This window comes from Liolophura sinensis, chromosome 11 (genome assembly GCF_032854445.1).
Source record: "Liolophura sinensis isolate JHLJ2023 chromosome 11, CUHK_Ljap_v2, whole genome shotgun sequence".
Classification (NCBI taxonomy): Eukaryota; Metazoa; Mollusca; class Polyplacophora; order Chitonida; family Chitonidae; genus Liolophura; species Liolophura sinensis.
In genome coordinates this window covers 19,280,147-19,308,050 of record NC_088305.1, presented here as the reverse complement: position 1 = coordinate 19,308,050, position 27,904 = coordinate 19,280,147, and the positions used below count along the sequence as shown (strand labels likewise).

Below are 27,904 nucleotides of genomic sequence, written 5' to 3'. Positions count from 1 at the left end.
ATCTTAAATATTTATAGAGTAAATATATATATATACATACAGTTTTCTAGATATACTATTTTTAAAGTATGGTGGTTTTCGAGTTTTAACTGTTTTGTCTTTTTCTTATCTGATTTTAAACATGTCCGAACATTTTTGTTTCTTTTTTGACGTTCTCTCTACCATATCGAAATCCTGAACCACCTTGTGTTTTCACCTATGTCTCGCAATGTTATGGCTGAAATATTGCCGATGTGGCGTAAAGCCATAATCATTCATTCATTCATTCTAAATAACAATTATCGAAATCAGTGCAAAATTCATTAGGAATACCGAAAGTTTGTGGGAATTAGAAGACAACATCTCACTAAACATCGCTTAAAATTAATTAAATCTTATGACATAATTTTTCTTTGAATTTATTACAACTGAAGAATTTAAGTTTTGGTCCTTCGTCTTTCTCGCATACAAGGGATGTTTTTTCGACTTTCTTAAATACAGTAAAATTATTGAAACGCCATGTTTAAGCCGAGGTGCTGTCTCTGACGTCCGCGATAACTAGGTCAGCACTGCTCTCATCTCAGAAGTCACCACCACAAAATTGAAGCATTAACTCCAGCGACAGTCAAATGCGTGGATAAGATTCATTGGTGCTTAGATTTATTTCCGTTTGTTTCAGAATTGAGCCTGAATCTAGTTGTACAACAATCCTAATGTAATTTTGTAAACATTTAATAGGGGTTAAAACCACCCGGACAGTCCCTCTGGAGGCAACGACCTGAACCAGGAATATCCTGGCCGCGCATCTGCAGCTAGTCTATTCACAGGGTTCCTTGCAAATGGTATAGTAGGCCATCTGTATCAACAGTTCAAGCAGTGGAAGAAATATTCTTTCAGTACATCTGATTTCCTAGAAAACTATATTTATTTATTTATGTATTTATTTATTTATTTATTAAGATAATTTGATGGGTGTGTTTTAGTGGATATAAATATTAGTCAGGAAGTGTTTTTCACTTTAATATTAAGAAGACAATAAACTTTACAATGGGAACCTCAGGGCAAGTGGTTTTAGCTATCATGGTTGCCCATGGGCGTTCAGACTCAAAAACCTTAATTTTGACAGCTGCTGTGGGGGTAGGTTGAAACCAGAAAAGCAATATATGCCGGAGTGGGAGGGTTATAGGGTCCCAAGGAAACTTTAATTCATTTCTGGAGGTGCCTCTGTGGCCGAGGTGACTATAGCATGCCGGTAAGGTGTAATGACTCCGGACTCCGGAGTCACCAATGCGGTCGCTGTGAGCTCAAGTCCTGCTCAGGCTGGCTTCCTCTCCACCTGTATGTGGAAAGGCATGCCAGCAACCTGCGGATTGTTGTGGGTTTCTCCCCGGTTTCTTTCCGCCATATAGCCGTCTTATAAGTGAAATATTCTAGAGTTCGGAATTAAACACTATTCAAATAAATGACCAAATTAATTTCTAGATTGTGATGTCCAACAGAGAAATCTTGACAGAAGAGAAGGTTGGTGTCTGAAATGGTCGAATAATTCAACCCTTACATGTACATTTATTAGCCTACGGTACTGAGGACGAAAGCTGCGGGGATTGTGTAGCTGTGGAAAGTGGAAAGATTTCTTAAGTAGAGGTGGGGGGGGGGGCAAAGTCTCAAATTAGGATCAGAGGGCTTTTGTAACAATATCAGCAGCTTGAAGAAATTAGGGGTTGGTTGGGCATGTTGGGGAGGCGTGAGGGAGGTAGATAGGTCAGATAAACAATCAACCTGGTCTGCTGTTATCAATGAAATGATTTACTTATGTTGAGATATTCGGTACACTTAGCCACAGTTTGTGAGAAGAGTATTTAAAATGCATTAAAAGCGGCCCTGATAAAGTGTGTATCACTGCTCTACATGACTGATGACCTGGCAGTATGTGTGTGTAAGGCCATGAAAATTTTATAGTCATTCATTTATGATTTCTGACACAAGTGGAACCACTCTGTCTGTAAACATGATTTTGTACATGTATCTCCTCCTAAACTAATGCGCCCATTTTAATGAAACTTATATCTTGCCTGTCATCTGAGCTTGTGCATCGTTTAGTTCAATCACATTTGGATAATTATTTTCATAATGACGCCAGTTTAGGGCTTTGCGTAACAGTGCTTTACCGTGTATTAAAATTTTGTCTATGCAACTCTATCTATAGTACTGAACCTATTTCAATGAAATGTAACATACATCTTTCTTATCATCTAAACTTCTACATGCTAAAAATTGTATACAACTTGGTAATTATTTCCACAAATACTCCCGTTTAGGTACTAAGTGCAATAATGGATTTTCATGGGCACTGTGTTCTCTTCTGATTGCTACATTTCTCCATTAAAGCACTAAGCAACATGACATCCTGTCATTTCTTAGTTTTCTCTCTTTATAAATCTTTATAAATCTTAGCGGATGGAAGAGGGATATTTTGGACATCCGGATTATGTTTTTTTTTCAAAAAGGTTTTGCCCGAAATAAATGGGCCCAGATGTAAAAAAAAAGAAAAAAAAAAAAAAAAAAAAATATATATATATATATATATATATATATATATATATATATATATATATATATATATATATATATATCCCCTCCCATAGGAGATCGACCTACATGTAGGTGATCAAGTTACTGGCATTGGCCTCAAAATGAGCGAAAATGTACTCATAAATATTGGATGCACCCAAACTGCAGCCCAAAGCAGCATAGCCTTGTAAGCGCAGTAAGTCGTAATTATATGGCCAAAGCCTGTCCCAGTGCACACGTGATAAGGCCTACGGCTAATTTAAATTAGTAGGAAAATTACGGTTTATGATGTTATGGTTCAAAAGAGAAATAATATTCACATCCTTGCTGCTTTGTGTCTTTATACCATGTATCATAATGTAGCGGATTTCTCTTTAAAACCCAGTCTTATGACCTTTACAGATTAAGAATACGGGCTTTGCTCTGCTCTCTGCAGAGCGTAATTTTCCCCATGCCAACATAAAGAAAAGCCCTGTAATTTCCGTCAAATAGTGCTATATTAAATATTAATCTGAAGAACACTGATGCTATAAAACCTGCTCTTTCGAACGATACCAATATAGCAGACGAGCCGTTTTCGTAATTATCAAAATCCTAGATTCCAAAGCGTCCAATCCGAAATGCTGAACATCATGGCGGACTTTGCAAACCGTGGCGAAGTGACGTGAATCATTTCGGTCGGAAATAAATATCTAAATAGCCTCTAATTGAGGTAAGATCATATACACTCCAGCAATATATACCTTTATATTTCATAAACTATGAGTTCTAAGCCAACATTGAGTACATTTTTATACCAGAATTCTGTGACAATCGGTTAAATTTGACTGTTGTTGCTGTAATTAGTCGTCAACAACACATACCTGTATCAAAAATAACTCCATGAAAACCCTTATATTTCATTTTCGTTCGCAATAAAATGTTAGACACGCATAAGGCATGTAGGAAGACTCACAGTTCAGTGTCCCAAAAAAATCTCTAGGTCTAATGTTCGATTGTGGTGATTTGTCTCAGACTCGGTCAGCCGATACGAGAGTTCCTCTGAATACGGTACTCAAACGGTAATGTGTCATTGTTTTAGAACTTAACAGCTGAGGTGCGGGTAGAAGACGACAGTTATTTATTAATATTTTGCGCCATTTTCGTGTTGCTCTTATACAGATCATATATTTCGTGTGAAATACTCAGTACAGTTAAGTTATCACAATTACACTTCCAATGTAACATCAGGTAACCAGATTAGTTTCAGGCAGCACCAGTCAATCTGATATGAATAAGAGATTATCCATAAGTTTATGTGGATATCTTGTGCCAGGATACAATATTTATAGTGCTGTGTCACCCTGTTACACACAGCCATGCAGTCAGCAGTCAAGATACCCCACCTTGCAAGTCACACTGCATTATGTGGATATCTTGTGCCGGGATACAGTATTTATAGTGCTGTGTCACCCTGTTACACACAGCCATGCAGTCAACAGTCAAGATACCCCACCTTGCAACTCACACTGCATTATGTGGATATCTTTTGCCAGGATACAGTATTTATAGTGCTGTGTCACCCTGTTAAACACAGCCGAACAGTCAGCAGTCAAGATACCCCACCTTGCAAGTCACACTGCATTATGTGGATATCTTGTGTCAGGATACAATATTTATAGTGCTGTGTCACCCTGTTACACACAGCCATGCAGTCAGCAGTCAGGATATTCTACCTTGCAAGTAACTATGCATTATGTGGATCTGTTGTGTCAGGATACAATATTTATAGTGCTGTGTCACCCTGTTACACACAGCCATGCAGTCAGCAATCAAGATACCCCACCTTGCAACTCACACTGAATTATGTGGATGTGGGTGCAGTGACCCAGCACTATAGATACTGCATAACTTTGTAATTTCCCTTAAAATTATGATGTTGCTTGTAGAGTTCCATTTCATGTATACTGTAACCACAGAAAACAGTTTGGTGTGGCCTAACTTATCTGTGGATCTTTGATACACATAGATATACATACGGAAGTAGAGTAGTGGGTCAGCTTGATGTCAACTAGACTCCTCTGTTGTTTGGTTTCAGGTAGTGGACATGTGCACGGTTGATTTCCTTAGTTAAGTCCAAGAAACTTGAACATAAGCTGTTATCAGGGATATTGCCACCCAAAGAGCGTAGAGAAGTTGAAGTGGTCAAATACAACCATGTCTACCACATCAAGGTTAGTAAAAAGAAATCTGCATGATGCGTAATGTGTGTGGTACATTGGCCTGTAGTTAAATCCCCTGGGACTTTATGTCGCATTACGTTCTTTTGACCTGTAACAGAATTCAGCCTCATACAAAAAAAATCCTGTTTATTTTGTCTGTTAGCAGCCAGTTAAACCCCCATTACATGGACAGGTGTGTTGTTGGTAATTAATGAATATAGTCACATCTTATAACATCTGTTTTCTGTCCTAAAAGTAGGCCTGCTACAGGCTCTTTACCCCTATATGGTAACTTTGTGTTTAGAGTTTAAAAAGGCAGGCATAGAAAAGAACACTGGCTGAGCTCCACATTGTTAATATTATTGGATCATGTTACCCACTAGCCAAAGTTTCTTGATCACCTACTCTGAAGACCTTTGTAGAGCTGGACTTGACCTTATAATGTGCAGGGGATCAGGGTAGCTTACCCTGGGTCTTTCATATACCATAAGGACATACTGGTTCAGACTTTGTAGTGTTACAGTTAAGTCCTTAATACTTGTGAATGTCTAAAAGCTCATTTGCACTGGTTGCTGCAGATTACTGATTTTTATTATAACTGAAGATTTCAATGGTTTACAGGGGCAAGTAGTAAAAGTACATGTTCATAAAATTAACGGTTTGGATTATAAATTTGTTAAGTGCTCTTCTATGGAAGTACACATGTACTACAGTAAACATTATTTATCTATAAAGGGAACTACATGTGTCAAGATTGTAAAACGAAGAAAAACACAGAATCGGATTGTGCATTGTAGTATAGAGACTCTTGTTTCTTCGTTATTTAGGTCGGTATATACATGTGTACCCCATGGCTTCTAAAATTTGTAATCGTAGCAGAAATGTCTTTCTTCTCACTTGATTAGACCATCCAATGAACTAATATCTTTACATTTCCAAAAGGCAGGTAAAAAAATCTAATATTCTACTTTCAACGCTGCTAATATCTGTCACAAACATTAGAAGAATTAGGGTATATACGCCCTCACGGGGGCCTCTGTGGGTCAGTTGGTTAGCGAGCTAGGGCAGCGTAATAACCCTGGAGTCTCTCACCAATGCGGTCGCTGTGAGTTCAAGTCCAGCTCATGCTGGTTTCCTCTCTGGCCGTACGTGGGAAGCTCTGTCAGCTACCTGCGGATAGAGCGGATGGTCGTGGGTTTCCACCACGCTGTGCCCGGTTTCCTCCCACCACAATGCTGGCCGCCATCGTATAAGTGAAATATCCTTGAGTACGGCGGAAAAAACCCATCAAATAAATAAATAAATTGGTAGCGTTCTAAATTTACCTGTAACAGTGTATAGTATTGAGGTCTTATGGAAGGCCACAGGAGGCGTCACTTTAGACAAACAGGAAACACAATGGGGCGTCACTTTAATTGTACCTCACATTTTAATGGCTAAAAGGCTAAACAAGGTATGCGTATGGGTGAAAACAGCTGCCTTCTCAAGTTACAGAAACAACCCACCTGTTCATGAAAAACTTATAAGATGGCGGCGCTTTGGATTTAAGTAATTGTAGTGTCAACATGAGAGAATAACTGTAAATGACCAAAAGATGGGATCATAACTTAAACGTACTCATTGTGCCTTATGTTGGGAGTTCTGGTTGGTGTTAAAAAGGTGTTTTTGAGGTTTTTCTTTTAGAAGACAGGATGGTATCCTGCTGAAAAAACTTACTGATTTATCATATAAACTTTTTGACCCTTATTAGCCTCTGAAGATTTTCATCTTTCACTGAATTTTATGTTAAGAACAATATGGTATTACAACGTGTATATACTGTTTGACGTATGCAGACTAAGTGTGGTGTGTACAGATTTTGTTATATGAAGAAAAGAAAGAAATAACCCAATATCTACAATCTGCAGCTGTTTTGCAAACCAAGGAGAATCAGAGACCTGATTTTTGGCATTAACACCATTATTATAAACCAGTGGACAACTCACCGAGGAAAATAATCATGTGAAACGGACACTGTGGTGACAAGATATTACCGCTTAAGGTGACTTGGTCACAATTAATAGATGGTTAACGACGTTTGTGTGGCCGTTTGCGTGGTTAAATGTTTGTTGAAGTTCACTTGTCTATACCACACACAATGTGATATGGTTGTCTGTGCGTCTCTACATGTGGGAAAGTTCATCAGTAACTTGCCAAAGGCCAGTGGTTTATGATTGCACATAAAAGCTTATTGTGATTGCATAAGTGAAGAATTCTTTAGTGTGGTGGTTAAGCAATAGCCAAATACCTAACTAAATATAAATAGTGATAAAGTAGCTGTGGGACCCCCTCAAATTATAAAACATTATAAAACCTTTACAGTCACGTTTTTTAATTTCTTTGACAATCTGCTCTACAATTGGCAGCTTGCCAGCTACATACAAGGCTGGATATCATGACGAAGCCGCAGTGAAGAAGATGGTATACAGATCTCTGGGCTCCACAGGCATGGATGTGTCCATACTCAGCTTTGGTGAGTAAAAACATAGGTACACACGTCATCAAGATGGTATACAGATCTCTGGGCTCCACAGGCATGGATGTGTCCATACTCAGCTTTGGTGAGTAAAAACATAGGTACACACGCCATCAAGATGGTATACAGATCTCTGGGCTCCACAGGCATGGATGTGTATATACACAGCTTTGGTGAGTAAAAACATAGGTACACACATCATCAAGATGGTGTACAGATCTCTGTGCTTCACAAGTATGGATGTGCCTGTACTCAGCTTTGGTGAGTAAAAACATAGGTACACACGTCATCAAGATGGTGTACAGATCTCTGGGCTCCACAGGCATGAATGTGTCTGTACTCAGCTTTGGTGAGTAAAAACATAGGTATACACGTCATCAAGATGGTGTACAGATCTCTGGGCTCCACAGGCATGGATGTGTCTATACTCAGCTTTGGTGAGTAAAAACATAGGTACACACGCCATCAAGATGGTGTACAGATCTCTGTACTTCACAAGTATGAATGTGTCCATACTCAGCTTTGGTGAGTAAAAACATAGGTACACACGTCATCAAGATGGTATACAGATCTCTGTATTTGACAAGTATGGATGTGTCTATACTCAGCTTTGGTGAGTAAAAACATAGGTACACATCATCAGGATGGTGTACACATCTCTGGGCTTCACAAGTATGGATGTGTATATACACAGCTTTGGTGAGTAAAAACATAGGTACACATGTCATCAAGAAGGCGTACAGATCTCTGGGCTCCACAGGCATGGATGTGTCCATACTTAGCTTTGGTGAGTAAAAACATAGGTACACACACCATCAAGATGGTGTACAGATCTCTGGGCTTCACAAGTATGGATGTGTCTATACTCGGCTTTGGTGAGTAAAAACATAGGTACACACGCCATCAAGATGGTGTACAGATCTCTGGGCTCCACGGGTATGGATGTGTCTGTACTCAGCTTTGGTGAGTACAAACTTAGGTAATCAACATAATGAAGATGATGTACAGACTTCTGAGCTCCGTTATAGTCAATTTTGGTGAGTAAAAACATAGGTACAGTTGTACATTCAGCACTTATGGAGCACATAAAAGGTCTAGTAGTGAAAGGTGCATGTCTTTCCATCACGGATACCCATGAGGGTCAGCTTCAAAGCCCGGCCTAAAATAAAGAATTTGTAGATTCCCTCCCCACCACCCCCAACCTTCAATAGTGAGGTACTAGTGACGGTGGTTTTGCACTGTCTACCATACGTTTTATTGGAACCACCTTGTTGGCCAACAATATGGTGTGCAAGCGGTGTCTGTCCATCAAATGCAAGAAAGTTCGTCAGTAACTTACTAAATACTGTGCATTTCTCTACATCACTCTTAAGAAAGTTTGCCAAATATCTTGCCAAAGGTCGATGGCTAAGACCCTGAGCACTCTGCTTTCTTCCACCACCATTGTGTAAGTGAAAATTTCATTAAATTTAAAAACATAAATGTGTTCTTTTTTCTTTCAAGTTTGGCATTAACGAACAATCGATAATATGTACCTCCATATGCAGGTAAGCTGTAGGCCATTGTCAGACCTTCGACAGTCTATCTGTTTTTATTGCCATCTCCGTGTCACTTCAGGAGCCTCTGCCTTGGGCAGCGTTTTCAGAGCGACTGATGACAGCGAATCCCTCAGAGTAGTGGAGCATGCTGTGAAGAGTGGCATTAATTACATCGACACTGCGCCCTGGTATGGCCACGGAAAGTCAGAATCTGTCCTCGGAAAGGTAATGGCTATAGCTGTCTATGGGTGATGCATTTTCTCTTCCAATTTATTCAAAAGTTACAGATTTTAGTTCGCCAGTACAAAGTAAGGTGAAGTATATACTATGAATGTGGGAAGGGGGGGGAGGGGGTGGGGCAGGAAGCTGAAGAACATATTGGTGAGCTGCTATGTTTCCCCTGTAATCCTCAGGCTATGCAAGTGTTTAGGGAAGTTTTTTATTTGGCAGCTGTTCATGTTCTTGTGGGTCCCCAGCTTTACTAATTAGACCAAGTACTTAAATTTGGCCAATATACTCTTAGCTTGTTTTAATAGCGCCTCTTTAATATTTGTTCTCGTGTGAAAAAAACAGCTGTTACCTGGTTCTAGCATGTTTTCGCCACGATATGAATGTTTAATCTGTTGTTGAAAGCCATATTGTGTTGTGAGTCCGGGACCTTCACTGGCTTTGTTCTCCCTGGAGAAGATGGATGTTAGGCTAGTGAGGTCACATGTTCAAATCCAGCTGCTGCTTTAAGTCTGGTGGTTTCCATTAGGCTGTATTAATCTGGGTGCCATTACATACTAGTATGTCATAATTTATGCCATTAAAACCAAAATCCAAAAAGGCACCCTGAGAGAGCAAACCTTTGCTAAAAGTACAAATTACCACACTACAGTTAAAGGGACAGTACTTTTAAATGTTTCATTCCTATATATCAATGGTGATGTATTGCAAAAGAAAAAGGAAATTTGGTATGGATGTTACGTGACCGAAGTAATATTTAGATTAATGTTATGTGACCTCAATAATCTTAGTTTATTCTTACGTGACGTAAGTAATCTTAGTTTAATGTTACGTGACCTAAGTAATCAGAGTCTAATGTGACACAAGAACACTAGTTTATTTTACAGCTTTCAAAAATCGTCTACATGTATTATTTTGATTGTCTGTTGTGACAGGCCCTACAAAACATCCCCAGGGAGACGTATTACTTGTCCACCAAGGTGTGCCGTTACTTGCCAGAGACAGCCAAAATGTTCGACTTTTCGGCTGAGCGCACCATCCGCAGTGTAGACGAGAGCCTACAACGGCTGGGCCTGGAATATGTCGATGTCATACAGGTCAGTTCGTCAGTACCAGTCAGTCCATCCATCAGTCAGTACATCAGTACCAATCAGACCATCCATCAGTACCAATCAGTCCTTCCATCAGTCAGTTCATCAGTACCAATCGGTCCATCCATCAGTCAGTACATCAGTCAGTTCGCCAGTACTAGTCAGTCCATCCATCAGTCAGTCCATCAGTGCCAATCAGTCCATCCATCAGTCAGTTCATCAGTACCAATCAGTCCATTCATCAATCAGTTCATCAGTACCAATCAGTCAGTTCATCGGTACCAATCAGTCCATCCACCAGTCAGTTCATCAGTACCAATCAGTTGGTTCATCAGTACCAATCAGTCCATCCATCAGTCAATCCACCAGTCAGTTCATCAGTACCAATCAGTCAGTTCATCAGTACAAATCAGTCCATTCATCAGTCCATTCATCAGTCAGTTCATCAGTACCAATCAGTCCATCCATCAGTCAGTTCATCAGTACCAATCAGTCCATCCACCAGTCAGTTCATCAGTACCAATCAGTCCATCCATCCGTCAGTTCATCAGTACCAATCAGTCAGTTCATCAGTACAAATCAGTCCATTCATCAGTCGATCCACCAATCAGTTCATCAGTACCAATCAGTCCGTCCATCAGTCAGTTCATCAGTACCAATAAGTCCATCCATCCGTCAGTTCATCAGTACCAATCAGTCAGTTCATCAGTACAAATCAGTCCATTCATCAGTCGATCCACCAATCAGTTCATCAGTACCAATCAGTCCATCCATCAGTCAGTTCATCAGTACCAATCAGTCCATCCATCAGTCAGTTCATTAGTACCAATCAGTCAATCCATCAGTCAGTTCATCAGTACCAATCAGTCTACCCATCAGTCAGTTCATTAGTACCAATCAGTCCATCCATCAGTCGGTTCATCAGTACCAATCAGTCCATCCATCAGTCAATTCATCAGTACCAAACAGTCCATCCATCAGTCAGTTCATCAGTACAAATCAGTCCATTGGTCAGTCAGCTCATCAGTACCAATCAGTCAGTTCTTCAGTACAAATCAGTCCATCCATCAGTCCATCCATTCAGTACCAATCAGTCCATCCATCAGTCAGTTCATCAGTACCAATCAGTCCATCCATCAGTCAGTTCATCAGTACCAATCAGTCCATCCATCAGTCAGTTCATCAGTACCAATCAGTCGGTTCATCAGTACCAATCAGTCCATCCATCAGTCAATTCATCAGTACCAATCAGTCCATCCATCAATCAGTTCATCAGTACCAATCAGTCAGTTCATCAGTACCAATCAGTCCATTCATCAGTCAGTTCATCAGTACCAATCAGTCAGTTCATCAGTACCAATCAGTCCATCCATCAGCCAGTTCATCAGTACCAATCAGTCCATCCATCAGCCTGTTCTTCAGTACCAGTCAATCCATCCATCAGTCAGTTCATCAGTCCATCCATTCAGTATCAATCAGTCCATCCATCAGTCAGTTCTTCAGTACCACTCAGTCCATCCATCAGTCAGTTCATCAGTCCATCCATTCAGTACCAATCAGTCAATCCATCAATCAGTTCTTCAGTACCACTTAGTTCATCCATCAATCAGTTCATCAGTCCATCCATTCAGTACTAATCAGTCCATCCATCAGTCAGTTCTTCAGTAACCACTTAGTCCTTCCATCAGTCAGTTCATCAGTATCAGTCAGTCCATCCATCAGTCAGTTCATCAGTACCAATCAGTCCATCCATCAGTCAGTTCATCAGTACCAATCAGTCCATCCATCAGTCAGTTCATCAGTCCATCCATCAGTCAGTTCATCAGTACCAATCAGTCCATCCATCAGTCAGTTCATCAGTCCATCCATCAGTCAGTTCATCAGTACCAATAAGTCCATCCATCAGTCAGTTCACCACTACCAATCAATCCATCCATCAGTCAGTTCATCAGTACCAATCAACCCGTCCATCAGTCAGTTTATCAGTTCCAATCAACCTGTCCATCAGTCAGTTCATCAGTACCAATCAGTCCATCCATCAGTCAGTTCATCAGTATCAAACAGTCCATCCATCAGTCAGTTCATCAGTACCAATCAGTCCATCCATCAGTCAGTTCATCAGTCCATCCATCAGTCAGTTCATCAGTACCAATAAGTCCATCCATCAGTCAGTTCACCACTACCAATCAATCCATCCATCAGTCAGTTCATCAGTACCAATCAACCCGTCCATCAGTCAGTTTATCAGTTCCAATCAACCTGTCCATCAGTCAGTTCATCAGTACCAATCAGTCGATCCACCAGTCAGTTCATCAGTACCAATCAGTTGGTTCATCAGTAAGGTCATCAGTACCAATTAGTCAATCCATCAGTCAGTTCATCAGTACCAATCAGTCCATCCAAGTAAATTCCAAGCACTAGCTGACGCGATCCAAGATCAAAGATCCCTTCGTGATCACTGGGCCATGCAGGCTCTTACATGTAGCAAACCTGCATGTGTGAAATGTGTAGAGTAAGCCAATGGTTGCTTTCTATAGCTATGGTGACCAGCAAAATGTAGCTTTCTGCAATTAGTCCAGTGCAAGTACATATATTACCAGTTGAACCACTGGCCAGCTACTAGTTCCCTTCTGGCATACTAAAAGAGAAATTTTAGACCAGCTCGTGCTGATTACATGTACAAACCAAAATATACATAAATGTAATTAAAACAGCATATTAAAGTATCATTGCAGGTGTCGTACAGTTTTACTAATAAATGCAGACGCGCCTAAACCTGCCAATATAGGTGTCTGTAGACTTAATAACCATGTGCTTGCTAATGACAAGTTACAAATTGTATGTGTTACCTTATGTGGCAGTGATCAAGGCATGTTTAATCCTTAATTGAAGGAGTCAGCTTGATGTCTGGTAGACCTACAATGTACCATGTATCAGAGGATATTTCAAGTCCTCATAGGGTACGCGAAAATGAACTTTGAAATGAAGATTATAATTTTAAACGAAATGAAGACAGTAATGCCAAAAGAAATGAGAAGAAATAATCATTTTTGAGGCATGTTTTGTATATTTATAATAACCTGTCTATTTTCTGTGTATTTATACCACCCTCATTTTCCTGATGTCCTCAGCATAGCCTACTGAGCAGGCAGCACTTGACATACATGTCAGTAGAGAGACTTGCCCCCTTCTGGGCATATTTGACGACTTAAATTTGGAAAAATATACTTTGGGGTGAATTTTTAGCAAATAGTGAAGTAAAACAAGCAAATCTAATTCGCAGGTGCACGATATGGAGTTTGCTCCCAACCTTGACATTGTTATCCAAGAGACATTGCCTGCCCTTCAGAAGGTCAAGGACTCTGGCAAGGCCAAATTTATTGGAATAACAGGGTACCCACTGGAAAATTTCAAGTAAGTTTATTATGACTAAGTACCTACCCTCCCCTGGGTCTGACAACATTTTACATGGGCACCCATACAAGACATTTTCTAGTGCTAAGGGCCAACTTGTTTGAAGCCCACTCAATGCTAAAAGCTTGTAAGTGCAGTGGTGACGTAATGCCTACATTTCTGGTTGCGATGGTAGCTACGTGCTCTTAACATTAAGAGTGCTTCGATCGTACAGCTTGGCCAGTTTGCTTGGCACATGTATTTCATACGTCTGTTGGCGGTATTATAAAACCAGATGAACCTTTCCAAACTTTTGTTTTTTTGACTGATTGATTGATTGATTGATTGAACATCTTTTTCTTATGATTTTTGTTTCCTTCACTTGTTTGGATGCCCAAAGCTAGTGATGCCCAACCCCTGTATATAGGGTTCTAAATCGGCCACGACTCTGCCCTGATTCCCGTTGTTGTTGAGGTACCAACCATAAAAATGTCTTCTTTCACAGTATGGTCGTCACTGGTTGAGATGTTTAGACTACTTTCACAAAACTTCGTAAATCAGTTTTTCGTAACTTTTTTTGAAAGTAAAGTTGTCTTACGGAGGTATAACGTAAAAAAGGTCTTTTGCGAAACAAGTTTCGGGAAATATAACTTAGGAAGTTTTGAGAAAGTTGGCACTGGCTCTGTGTGATCATCAGGATGTTGACCAGTAGGGTTAAGTGTTCAAATCCAGCTCTCACTGGCTCTTCTCGGCTACGGCTTTAAGCCATGATGAGAGGCCTCAATAGCACAGTTGGTAGAGCGTCCGCTTCAGGAGAGGTGGATCCAGGGTCAATTATGGGTTGCGTCACACCCAAGACCTTAAAAGAGGAAGTTGTTACTTTCTTGCTTGGCATTCAGCATGAAGGGGATAGTGCAACTACTAGTTGACCAGTATAAGTATAATGGCTTGGGCGGGGCGGCTTACTTGCCTTTGGTAAGGCGTCTCAGTGAAGCAGCACTAGAGAAAGGAGCAGTGGAAATCCAAAAGGAGGCACATTACATGCACTCTTAGGCTTCATTTGTTGTCATATGACTGAAAAATTGTTAAATACGATGTTAAACCCCAAGCACTCACTCACTTAAGCCGTGAGGCTTGGCATGTACAAATAGCGAAGGTCAGTGGTTTAATCTGGGCACTCTGGTTGACCCATAAATCTGACTGGTCATACAGCAGTGTATAAGTAGACAATTCACAGTGTTAAATACCAATCACATAAAATAAATAAATAGTTTCTGTGTAAAGGGTGTTCGTCGTAAGAAAATTCATCGCCTTCATGATTCTAAGAATAGCAACCCTGTGATTGTTTGCTTTAAACTCAGTTTAAGTGACGTTTCCAAAGGTACTGTCAGATGGAGACATCTTGCAAAGTTAATTGTGGATTTCTGGACACCTATTGAAGATAACGAGAGATATAAATTTGTACTAGCTACAAAAACAATGTTGTGCTTAACTAAAAACAACCGACAAGGTTACTGTGCCTCAAATGTGTGGGAAGGTTATCCCCTTTTTACTGCATGTATTTGAAACTAGATTATTTGACGATTTCAATTATTAAGTTGTTTGTGATTAAATTTATATTTATACAAATATTTTTGTTTTAAGAACAGTTTTAGAAAGGAGCCAAGTGAAAATTGACACAATTCTGACTTACTGCCATGGGTCAATGAATGACAACTCCCTAGTGGATTATCTCCCTTACTTCAAGGTATGACTTTCTTGTAAGTATTTTACTTAAGTTAAATCCTTTTCTTTTGGAAGACATTGAAGGCTGTAATATGATGATCAATACTGTATTAAGGTATGAGACATTCCCTCTGTTTAGGCAAAGTATAAATATATAGGAAAATGTTCTGGATTTGGCATAGACTGACTGTAATTGCTAAAAATGAGAAATAAAGAGGCTTGTGAAGTAGGTTTTTGTTTTTCATCCTGGTGTCTTTTGTTTCATCGCCGTCTAAATTACTTTCCTGAATATAAAAATGAAAAAAAAAAAAAAAAAAAAGGAAAATGATCCCCTGAATACTTTTGTATTAATGAATGGCTTTTGCATCCCTTGTATAGATGACATTTCAGAGTGTGCACGGCCTGGCACTTCTCAGGCCTGTGGTACTGCTTGGTTAGCAAACGACAAGCAGAAAGATAAACTGGGAAGCTTATGCCTGATATAGACAACAGAAAAATCTGCACAGCATATGTAGACCTAAGGTCTCTGTGGCCGAGGTGGTTAGCGCGTGAGCGCAGCGCAATGACCCAAGAGTTTTTCACCAAAGGCGCCGCTGTGAGTTCAAGTCAAGCACATGCTGGCTTCTTCTTCCTCTGGCATTACATGGGAAAGTCTGCCAGCAACCTGCGGATGGTTATGGGTTCCCCCCCCCCACACCCTGGTTCTGCCCGGTTTCCACCCACCATAATGCTGGCCGCAGTCGTATAAGTGAAATATTCTTGAGTACGGCGTAAAACACCAATCAAATAGATAAATAAATATGTAGACACAAGCTGTGAACAATCAACAAATTGTAGTTTTGGACTTGTATGTCACCGTGAAGCAGAGTTTGACTTCCATGTTATTTAGACAATATTTTCACCTCCATGTTTTGATAAGTGAAGCATGTCTGCAGAGGTGACTAAAACCTCTGGTCTTGAGTGGAAAATGTTTCAAAAGAAATTATGTATGGATCAAGCCATTGAAGGTTCAGGTAATTCATTCTCATGTCATTTTGAATTTTCCAGGAGAAAGGTGTTGGGGTTGTCAATGCATCACCCATCAGCATGGGTCTCCTGTCCAATCGTGGCCCGCCTTCCTGGCACCCTGCCACAGACGATATAAAGGAGGCTTGCATGAAGGCTGTAGCTTATTGTCAGGTGAGATGGGTGGGCTTAGCCTAGCAGTACCTCAGTGTGACATATCCAGGTGTAGGTGACACAAAGACTTACGCGCCTGTGAATATTACTGGGGATAAATCACTGGCTGAGAGCAGAAGAGTGTCCCACAGGGCAACAAGACCTGGACATTAAAGCGAATATGAAGGCGAGATAAAGTCAGTGCCATTGAAAGCTCCAGACAAAACTGTTCCCAAAACTTGAGCATGAAGTAAAACACCCATGAAATAAATGAATAAATGTACATGACATGTTGTATGAATGTCAGTTTATGGTTAGTGTTGTAGGTCCGTTACCTGCTGTGAGGAGATCATGGATAAGTGGCTAAAAGCGATTGCATTTAGTCATGAAGCACGGGTTCAAACCCAGACTTGGACATGAAATTTATAGATTTGAAGACTGCTTGTTTGCCAAGAAAATGGGGTGCATATCTGTACGTTAGGCGTGGGAAAGTTTGTAAGTAACTTGCCAAAGATCGGTGGTTTACTCAGGACACTCTGGTTTCCTCCATCCTTAAAACTGAGGGGAAAAAAAGAGCAGGAAATTGAACAACAATCAGATTATTGAATAAACCTATTCCTCCTGGATTTCTATGGCCTTGCATGATGAAGTCCTTCAGGCAGCGGTCAGTTCTGTGTTGGCCAATCTTCTGGGTGTACTTGGTGAACTTCACCAGGACGTTATGACTGAAAAACTGCTGATAAAACTGGTGATAAATAAATAAAAGAAGTCCAGAAAATTCAACAATGTGCGGTATTTCAACCATTACTGTGGTTGTGGATTTTAGAGCAAAGATGTAGATATTTCCAAACTGGCTATGAAGTTCATCCTGGATCAAGAAGACATTCCAACCACATTAGTGAGTACTGCAAGGTGAGTTGCTCTTCACATTCCTTTTTATTTTTTCTTGTTCTTCCTGTAGGCCTATATGCTTTTATAGGTAAAAGAACCACCAGCTTGGAGTATATGTCATATGAAAGACCATAAAGCACTGTTTTCAATGTACTAAAATGCATATGAAACGTTCCAGCAAAACTATGGATGTAGGTAGCCTCAGAAATGACCACCTTAGAATGCAATGTTTTATTTAAACATTTTACTCATGGGATAAATTCTAAAATATAAACGGCATGTATTTTCATGGACAGTGTATAATGGCCTTTCATCTGAAGTATTTAGCATTTTAGTGTTTTCTTTGTGTTTAGCACTTTTATTATACTTATGTTTCTTATTAATTTGAGTTGAACGCAGTCAAATTTTTTGAAATGTTTTGATTCTATGGTGGGCTTTATGGACCATATGCATGATGTGCTACTACATGTTACCATTGAGATAACACAACTTTTTCTGCACCTAAAGTTTAGGTCTGAATAAAATTTGGGTTAACTTTTTGAGCATGAAAAAGAAAATCTGACATTAAATATTTGAATGTAATCCTTGACATAAACTATCAATATGGTCCATAAAGATCACCATAAAATAAAAGCATTTCAAAACATTGTGCTCATTGAAAAAAAAGGTATAAAATAAGCAAGTAAAATAATTTTTAGACACAGTTTTTTTTTGATTGGTCTTTGTACTGATGATTTCTTCATTTTTGGACTTTATTTCCCATTAATTCATTTACCTTGCTAAAAAAAATTAAATTCTTTTGCAATTTGAGACTGCATTCTGTTTTGATTCTTCATTTACTTTTAATACAAACTGCAATGCACTCTTGATATCTTACATCATAAAATAATAATAAATGAAAATTAATTTTCATTTGTGGATAAAACTGTCATTTACTAAGTATGTCAATTTTATTCCGTAATGTTACAAGCGAATAAACAGTGAAATCATTTCTACGTGAAGTCCAAAACACAATGCTTTTGTGATTCATGTGACTTATGCTTGAAGGAGAAACAGGTCAACATTAGACTCTGTAAATCTCATAATCAGCTGACTGCATGATGGGACATTTTCTTGTGGGATATTATATTCTGCCTTCCGAATTAATCTGTCAGAATCTGGCAAAATGAGTGACTTAGTCACGTACGTATGTTTCAAATGAATCAGAGCATTACTGACTTGCACTTCTTTACACAGCCTTGCTAATCTGGACAAAAACCTAGCCTCGGTGTTCACAGAGTTGACAGAGCTGGAGAAATCGACGCTAGAAGAAGTCATGGACAAGTGAGTCAATATGTGGTACTTTAAGGGCAAAGAAGACACCAAAACAAAATACATGTACATATCAAATGAAAGATCATTAAACACTCTCTCGGAAAATAGTTTGATCTGTTTTTTTAGGATTTTTCCAACAGAGTCAAAAGGTTATACAACATCAATTCTACGAAAGTCGTCAGTGACCCAGAGAGTATCAGTGACATTCGCATCCATTTTGTTTTTTACTTGAAATAATTTGTTTCACGGCCCATTCGGCGAATATATCGATATGTACATGTAGAATGATGAAATTTAACAGTTTTTTGTGGTAAGAGGCAGAAACCTGATATGACGTCACAGGTCCAAATATGGCCGGAAAAGGACACTGTAGAATCCAAAGTTTCAAATGTCTTTAATCTGATCTATGGTCTATGGTCTTTTATACTTCATGTTAGTGTTTTCTTTGCCTTCAATAGTTGCATTCACTCGGGTAGCTATTATTGTCATCATGCAGCCTGCGGATAGTCATGGCTTTCCCCTTGGCTCTGCCCGGTTTCCTCCCAACACAATGCTGCCTGCCTTTGCATAAGTGAAATGTTCTTGAGTACGGTATAAATCACAAATCAGATAAATAAATAAATAAATGTTGTCACCATAATATATTGCAGTGAAGTCTCACAAGCATGGAGTGCACTGATTAACCAAAGACAGTAAATATAGGACTGAATATGGGAGCATTGAGATCTCAAATTATCTGTGACCTTTGGTGCCGTGATGTGGTTGTTTTATGGTACTTGATGGCTAATGCAAAGTGCATTTTGACATGTGCGGGCACATACAGTAATTAAAATTGTCCGCAATCGATGGCTTTTTATGTGCTAAAATATTAAGTTCTGTGGATTCTGTTTAATTCAGTGACTTAAATCAGTGATCTTCTGTGGATTCTGTTTAATTCAGTGACTTAAATCAGTGATCTTCTGTGGAGAATTTGTAATGTTGTGTATAGCTGCTGATGGCCACAGACCCCCATTAGTTTTTCTTAAGTGACAGTGTTAACGTTTAGCACTGTAGCTCAGTCCCAAACATTCTGTGGCCAATAAGCTTTGGTGCATATCAGGCCCAGCCTGTGAGAAAGAAGCCATAAAATCTTGACATAGGTTGACCGTCAAAATCTTGACCTTTCTATGCCGACAGCTGGGAGGGGTGCTTAGCAATGCAAAGGGGATGTCACTCGCAGCCTCATCACCACCTGCCTCCTTGTGTCCTCTCGCCCATAATTTCAAACTTTCATCATTAAAACTCATACCTGCCCAAAGCTAAGACAATTTCCATCATTTTGATACCAAGCATGCACCTGTACACCGAAAACGGCAGGCTGACAGCAAAAAAAGACTTTACACCCTAAAATGCACAGAACTACAATCGTCCCTACCGAAAAACTGTGTCCTGGTGTAAAAATGCACCGATTAGCCCTCTAGTGCCATAAGGCAATGACAGCCGTGAGCATGGCGCAAAGAGATGTCATAATATTGTAACATGGAAACTCAAAATTTCCTTATTGGAGGTCTTTGTTGGGCTCCGACATGTACATGTAGCGTCCAGGATGTACTGGTCAACCTGCTTTACTGGGCTCCTATCATGGAGAATGTACTGGTCCACCTGCTTTACTGGGCTCCTATCATAGCGAATGTACTGGTCAACCTGCTTTACTGGGCTCCTATCATAGAGAATGTACTGGTCAACCTGCTTTACTGGGCTCCTGTGATGGAGAATGTACTGGTCAACCTGCTTTACTGGGCTCCTATGATGGAGAATGTACTGGTCCACCTGCTTTACTGGGCTCCTATCATAGCGAATGTATTGGTCCACCTGCTTTACTGGGCTCCTATCATAGCGAATGTACTGGTCAACCTGCTTTACTGGGCTCCTATCATAGAGAATGTACTGGTCAACCTGCTTTACTGGGCTCCTGTGATGGAGAATGTACTGGTCAACCTGCTTTACTGGGCTCCTATCATGGAGAATGTACTGGTCCACCTGCTTTACTGGGCTCCTATCATAGCGAATGTACTGGTCAACCTGCTTTACTGGGCTCCTATCATAGAGAATGTACTGGTCAACCTGCTTTACTGGGCTCCTGTGATGGAGAATGTACTGGTCAACCTGCTTTACTGGGCTCCTATCATGGAGAATGTACTGGTCCACCTGCTTTACTGGGCTCCTATCATAGAGAATGTACTGGTCAACCTGCTTTACTGGGCTCCTATGATGGAGAATGTACTGGTCAACCTGCTTTACTGGGCTCCTATCATGGAGAATGTACTGGTCAACCTGCTTTACTGGGCTCCTATGATGGAGAATGTACTGGTCAACCTGCTTTACTGGACTCCTATGATGGAGAATGTACTGGTCAACCTGCTTTACTGGGCTCCTATCATGGAGAATGTACTGGTCAACCTGCTTTACTGGGCTCCTGTCATGGAGCATGTACTGGTCCACCTGCTTTACTGGGCTCCTATCATAGAGAATGTATTGGTCAACCTGCTTTACTGGGCTCCTATGATGGAGAATGTACTGGTCAACCTGCTTTACTTGGGCTCCTATGATGGAGAATGTACTGGTCCACCTACTTTACTGGGCTCCTATGATGGAGAATGTACTGGTCAACCTGCTTTACTTGGGCTCCTGTCATGGAGCATGTACTGGTCAACCTGCTTTACTGGGCTCCTATGATGGAGAATGTACTGGTCAACCTGCTTTACTGGGCTCCTATCATGGAGAATGTACTGGTCAATCTGCTTTATTGGGCTCCTATGATGGAGAATGTACTGGTCAACCTGCTTTACTGGGCTCCTATGATGGAGAATGTACTGGTCCACCTGCTTTACTGGGCTCCTATGATGGAGAATGTACTGGTCAACCTGCTTTACTGGGCTCCTGTCATGGAGCATGTACTGGTCCACCTGCTTTACTGGGCTCCTATGATGAAGAATGTACTGGTCCACCTGCTTTACTTGGGCTCCTATCACGGAGAATGTACTGGTCAACCTGCTTTACTGGGCTCCTATGATGGAGATTGTACTGGTCCACCTGCTTTACTGGGCTCCTATCATGGAGAATGTACTGGTCAATCTGCTTTATTGGGCTCCTATCATGGAGAATGTACTGGTCAACCTGCTTTACTGGGCTCCTATGATGGAGAATGTACTGGTCCACCTGCTTTACTGGGCTCCTATGATGAAGAATGTACTGGTCCACCTGCTTTACTTGGGCTCCTATCACGGAGAATGTACTGGTCAACCTGCTTTACTGGGCTCCTATGATGGAGAATGTACTGGTCCACCTGCTTTACTGGGCTCCTATGATGGAGATTGTACTGGTCCACCTGCTTTACTGGGCTCCTATCATGGAGAATGTACTGGTCAATCTGCTTTATTGGGCTCCTATGATGGAGAATGTACTGGTCAACCTGCTTTACTGGGCTCCTGTGATGGAGAATGTACTGGTCCACCTGCTTTACTGGGCTCCTATGATGGAGAATGTACTGGTCAACCTGCTTTACTGGGCTCCTGTCATGGAGCATGTACTGGTCCACCTGCTTTACTGGGCTCCTATGATGAAGAATGTACTGGTCCACCTGCTTTACTTGGGCTCCTATCACGGAGAATGTACTGGTCCACCTGCTTTACTGGGCTCCTATGATGGAGAATGTACTGGTCAACCTGCTTTACTGGGCTCCTGTCATGGAGCATGTACTGGTCCACCTGCTTTACTGGGCTCCTATGATGAAGAATGTACTGGTCCACCTGCTTTACTTGGGCTCCTATCACGGAGAATGTACTGGTCAACCTGCTTTACTGGGCTCCTATGATGGAGATTGTACTGGTCCACCTGCTTTACTGGGCTCCTATCATGGAGAATGTACTGGTCAATCTGCTTTATTGGGCTCCTATCATGGAGAATGTACTGGTCAACCTGCTTTACTGGGCTCCTATGATGGAGAATGTACTGGTCCACCTGCTTTACTGGGCTCCTATGATGAAGAATGTACTGGTCCACCTGCTTTACTTGGGCTCCTATCACGGAGAATGTACTGGTCAACCTGCTTTACTGGGCTCCTATGATGGAGAATGTACTGGTCCACCTGCTTTACTGGGCTCCTATCATGGAGAATGTATTGGTCCACCTGCTTTACTGGGCTCCTGTCATGGAGCATGTACTGGTCAACCTGCTTTACTGGGCTCCTGCCGTGGAGAATGTACTGGCCAACCTGCTTTACTGGGCTTCTATCATGGAGAATGTACTGGTCCACCTGCTTTATTGGGCTCCTGTCACGGAGAATGTACTGGTCAACCTGCTTTACTTGGGCTCCTATGATGGAGAATGTACTGGTCAACCTACTTTATTGGGCTCCTGTCGCGGAGAATGTACTGGTCAACCTGCTTTACTTGGGCTCCTGTTGTGGAGAATGTACTGTTCTGCCCACCTTGCTGGGTTCCTAGCACAGAGAATGTACTGGTCAACGTACTTTGCTGGGCTCCTATCACAAAGAATGTACTAGTCAACCTGCTTTACTAGGCTTCTGTCGCGGAGAATGTACTGGTCTGGCCACCTTCCTGGGTTCCTGGCACAGAGAATGTACTGGTCTGCATACTTTGCTGGGTTCTAAACAAAGAAAATGTACTGGTCAGCTGACTTTGCTGGGTTCCTAGCATGGAGAATGTACTGGTCAGCCCATTTTGCTGGTCTCCTAGCACAGAGAATGTACTGGTCACTACACTTTGCTGGTCTCCTTACATCGAGAATGTACTAGTCACTACACTTTGCTGATCTCTTATTATCGAGAATGTACTGGTCACTACACTTTGTTGGTCTCCTAACATCAAGAATGTACTGGTCACTACACTTTGTTGGTCTCCTAACATCAAGAATGTACTGGTCACTACACTTTGTTGGTTTCCTGACATCAAGAATGCACTGGTCACTACACTTTGTTGGTCTCCTGACATCAACAATGTACCAGTCACTACACTTTGTTGGTCTCCTGACATCAACAATGTACTGGCCACTACACATTGTTGGTCTCCTAACATCAAGAATGTACTGTTCACTACACTTTTGCTGGTCTCCTAACATCGAGAATGTACCAGTCACTACACTTTGCTGGTCTCCTATCATTGAGAATGTACTAGTCACTACACTTTGCTGTTCCCCTAACATCAAGAATGTACTTTGCTATTCTCTTAACGTCAAGAATGTACTATCCACTACACTTTGCTGGTTCCCTATTGTCAATAATGTACTAGTCACTAAACTTTTCTGGCCTCCTATCATTGAGAATGTACCAGTTACTACGCTTTGCTGATCCCGTATCATTGAGAATGTACCAGTTACTACGCTTTGCTGATCCCGTATCATTGAGAATGTACCAGTTACTATGCTTTGCTGATCCTGTATCATTGAGAATGTACCAGTTACTACGCTTTGCTGATCCCGTATCATTGAGAATGTACCAGTTACTACGCTTTGCTGATCCCGTATCATTGAGAATGTACCAGTTACTACGCTTTGCTGATCTCGTATCATTGAGAATGTACCAGTTACTACGCTTTGCTGATCCCGTATCATTGAGAATGTACCAGTTACTACGCTTTGCTGATCCCGTATCATTGAGAATGTACCAGTTACTACGCTTTGCTGATCCCGTATCATTGAGAATGTACCAGTTACTACGCTTTGCTGGTCCCGTATCATTGAGAATGTACCAGTTACTACGCTTTGCTGATCTCGTATCATTGAGAATGTGCCAGTTACTACCCTTTGCTGGTCCTGTATCATTGAGAATGTACCAGTTACTACGCTTTGCTGATCTCGTATCATTGAGAATGTACCAGTTACTACGCTTTGCTGGTCCCTATCAACGAAAATGTATTGTTCATATTTTTGTGTATGGTGTAAAGCACCAGTCAGATAAATAAATAAAAAATATAGTGTCATGGACTGACATGATACAGGGGAAAAGTGTTTAGTTTTGTATTCCTCTTCGGCCGTAATTGGGAAGGTCTGCCAGCAACCTGTGGATGGTCTTGGGTTTCCCCCTGGTTCTGCCCGGTTTCCATCCACCATAGTGCTGGCAGCCATCATATAAGTGAAATATTCTTGAGTATGGCGTAAAACACCAATCAAATAAATAAATAAATAGAGAGAGCACTTGAAGACTGAAGTAAATGAGGAGCTTAAATCTGATACACTCAGGTCGCTGTGAGTTCAAGTCCAACTCTTGCAGGGTTCCTCTCCAGCCATTCCTGGAAAAGTCTGTCAGCAACCTGCAGATTGTGGGTTTCCCCTGGGCCCCTGGTTTCCCCTGGGCTCTGACCGGATTTCTTGGAATATAATCCTGGCCACAGATGGGAAAAGAGTGTTTTCTTGAGTGTAATCAATGTTTTTTGTAGTTTATTACAATAGAGCAAATCACATTTGATTTTCACAGAAACTGGACATCGGATGTTACAATGTGTGATTTAAGCAGAATACATTTTAGTCTTCATAGAAATTCATAGATGTGACTTTCTTTGTTCAGGTTTATGCGGCCATTGAAGAATAAGACGTGGGAAGGTGTGGAACTGGAACAGTATCAAGAAAACTTAAGGAAGGCCCACTAATGTAACATACATGTAGAAATTTTTTTATTTATTTTTTTTTTTACAAGTACTACTGTAATTATTCAACCTTTTCGCTTGTTGTTTATTCAAGCAAATTCTACCTGTGTTGGCTATATAAATGTAGTTTTGTCTCCAAAATCAAATTAAAAATATGCATAAAATGCATAAAAAGTTGCTCTTTCATACATGTATGTGATAAGGTTGAGGAATTATGAGAATGCTGAAAATACATGTTGGAAACAAAAATATTAGGATGATTTTGAAAAGTATGAAGGGTATTGACATTTATGAACTGGTATTGAAACTTTTTGTGTGGATACTTGTGGGGTTATATGAGTTTTGTGAAACCACATGAGTTTATGGAACTACATGAGTTTATGGAACTACACGAGTTTGTGGAACTATGTGAGTTTATGAAACCACATGAGTTTGCGGAACTACGTGAGTTTGTGAAACTACATGGGTTTTGTGGAACTGCATGGGTTTTGTGGAAATACATGGGTTTTGTGGAACTGCATGGGTTTTGTGGAACTGCATGGGTTTTATGGAGCTAATTGTTTTGTGTCTTTTTTGTGGGGTGGGGGTTGGGGTTGAGGGTGCTGGTTGGGGTTGAGGAGGTTGGGGGAGAAGAGGAATAATGGATCAAGACGTTGTTGGGCCTGGTGTATTATACTTTTTAAAATTGCTGAGAAAATGTCTGAAACATGCATAGAAAATTAGCTTTTCATTCATGTATCAGTAATAAAACCACAAACAAAGCTACGTGTATATGATAAGCCATTATTTCTCAGACTTTTATGAGTTGCAATCTTTCATTTGTTTATTCAGTGTATTGAGAAGTTTACTTTGCAGTAGGTATACATTGTATTGTAGTCAGTGCTTTAATAGGATGCTAGGGGGAAAACCACTGCTACTGGAGCACCTACAATAATAGGAGGTCTTATATTTGAATTCTGCTGAAAACTTGATAAAAGAGGGCTGAAATAGGCAAGGACCTGTTTTCACTAAAACTTAGTAATTCTGTTTTGTCGTATTTTATTGTATATATCATTAATCACCTATAATTTTAGGATTTTTTTCATTGAAATAATCATTCGGCTGTATTATTAAAAGTTGGTAAGGTCTCTGATTAACGGTAAGATAACATAAAACAGGGTGAATAGGTGGGGAAAAGTCTGTCATTGAAATTATAGGCGCTTTACTGTTTTTAAAGCAGCGTGATTGCTGAGAATTGAAAGTAATCCCATGCCGTTGATCTGTGATGGTAGGTCTGTATAGCATTTTGTTTTTCTGTGGGGTTTTTTTGTAAAGGAGTACTTTGGGGGGAGGGGGTGGATAAAACACAGTAATTGTTCAGTAGTTCATACGACAGGGTGATTAATTCGCAAAAAAGTGCAAACCTCTAGGAGAGTGTCGCGTACTATATGCAGTCCCATGAACACGGAGAAGTTGGTTTCTAAAAACAATTATGTCATGGCATCATGTAACATGATTATAATATATTTGTCATGCATATACAGGCATCGTGTTACACATTCCAGAATCTCTCCAGTATCTCACTGAAGATGTGCATTTTGGGCATGTATAATTCCATTAACTAAAGCGAAGCATCAGAGCGTTCTCCAGCGCTCTGCTGGGACCTCCGTGGCTCAGTTGGTTAGCGCGCTAGCGCAGCACAGTTACCCAGGAGTCTCTCACCAATGCGGAAGCTGTGAGTTCAAGTCCAGCTCATGCTGGCTTCCTCTCCGGCCGTACGTGGGAAGGTCTTCCAGCAACCTGCGGATGGTCGTGGGGTTCCCCCGGGCTCTGCCCGGTTTCCACCCACCATAATGCTGTGAAATATTATTGAGTACGGCGTAAAACACCAATCAAATAAATAAATCAATCAATCCAGCGCTCTTTAAAGGGAAGCAAATCTTGTAACCCATGAAACAGCAGGGCGTTCTACCGACTTTCTTGTATAAGTACAAGAAAGCATGCACGGTAAGATACCGCTAAGTATTGAATAAGAACAGTGGTATTGAGGAAATCATGTTGTTGAGAGAGGGCTCGTGCTTGGCAATAATTAAGGATTCTTTGTCAGTGCTTGAAGTCAGTGAAACTGTGAGCCAGAATTTTTTTATTATTATTTATTTTATTTAATTATTTGTCAATAAGGTTTTCCGGGCCGTTATTAGTACATAAAGTCATTTAACTGAAGTGTCGTCGACTTCCGGTAACACGTGACTTCATGCGCGCGAGAAGCACGATGGAAGTGCTGGTAAAGACGTTCTTCCAAGAAAAATGAGACACGTCAGGGAAAAAGTTTATCGTCCATGAAAAACGACCTTTTTGAATTGCAAAATATCTTCCGGAAATGTTATATTCTGGGAGAACTGTGCTTTCCATGGAGCGCTCGCCTGTTATTGAACAGACGGTCCGGAGTCCCGAGTTGAGTCGTATATACAAATTTAACATTTGACATTCTTGTCCAGTGTCATCGGCATGATCATCCAGTGAAGCAGCATTTAACTTCATGTGTCAGTTTGAGTCGGCCTGCTACAAGGCGAAAACGTCGAGAAAATTGAACGAAGTATTGGTCAAGGCAACGATAAACCCAATGCAAACAAACGTTTATACAAGGACAACAACTATTACTCTCGCATAATCTAATTAC

General features: G+C 40.7%; 1 protein-coding gene across 2 annotated transcripts; it reads left to right on the top strand.

Annotated features, from left to right (window-relative positions):
- Positions 1–3,178: 3,178 nt before the first annotated feature.
- LOC135477698 (uncharacterized) lies at positions 3,179–26,616 on the top strand. Of its 2 annotated transcripts, XM_064757891.1 has the most exons (11): positions 3,179–3,262; positions 4,628–4,763; positions 7,157–7,263; positions 8,884–9,029; positions 9,968–10,129; positions 13,407–13,537; positions 15,161–15,263; positions 16,289–16,420; positions 17,226–17,311; positions 18,527–18,613; positions 25,167–26,616. In XM_064757891.1, the coding sequence occupies exons 2-11, from the start codon at positions 4,747–4,749 to the stop codon at positions 25,246–25,248; spliced, it is 1,053 nt and encodes a 350-aa protein (XP_064613961.1). In that variant the 5' UTR covers positions 3,179–3,262; positions 4,628–4,746; the 3' UTR covers positions 25,249–26,616. The 2 variants fall into 2 exon arrangements, with proteins under 2 accessions (XP_064613961.1, XP_064613960.1); XM_064757890.1 differs by lacking the exons at positions 3,179–3,262; positions 4,628–4,763; positions 7,157–7,263; positions 25,167–26,616 and adding an exon at positions 7,301–7,351 and having other exon boundaries at positions 18,527–18,641.
- Positions 26,617–27,904: the final 1,288 nt, after the last annotated feature.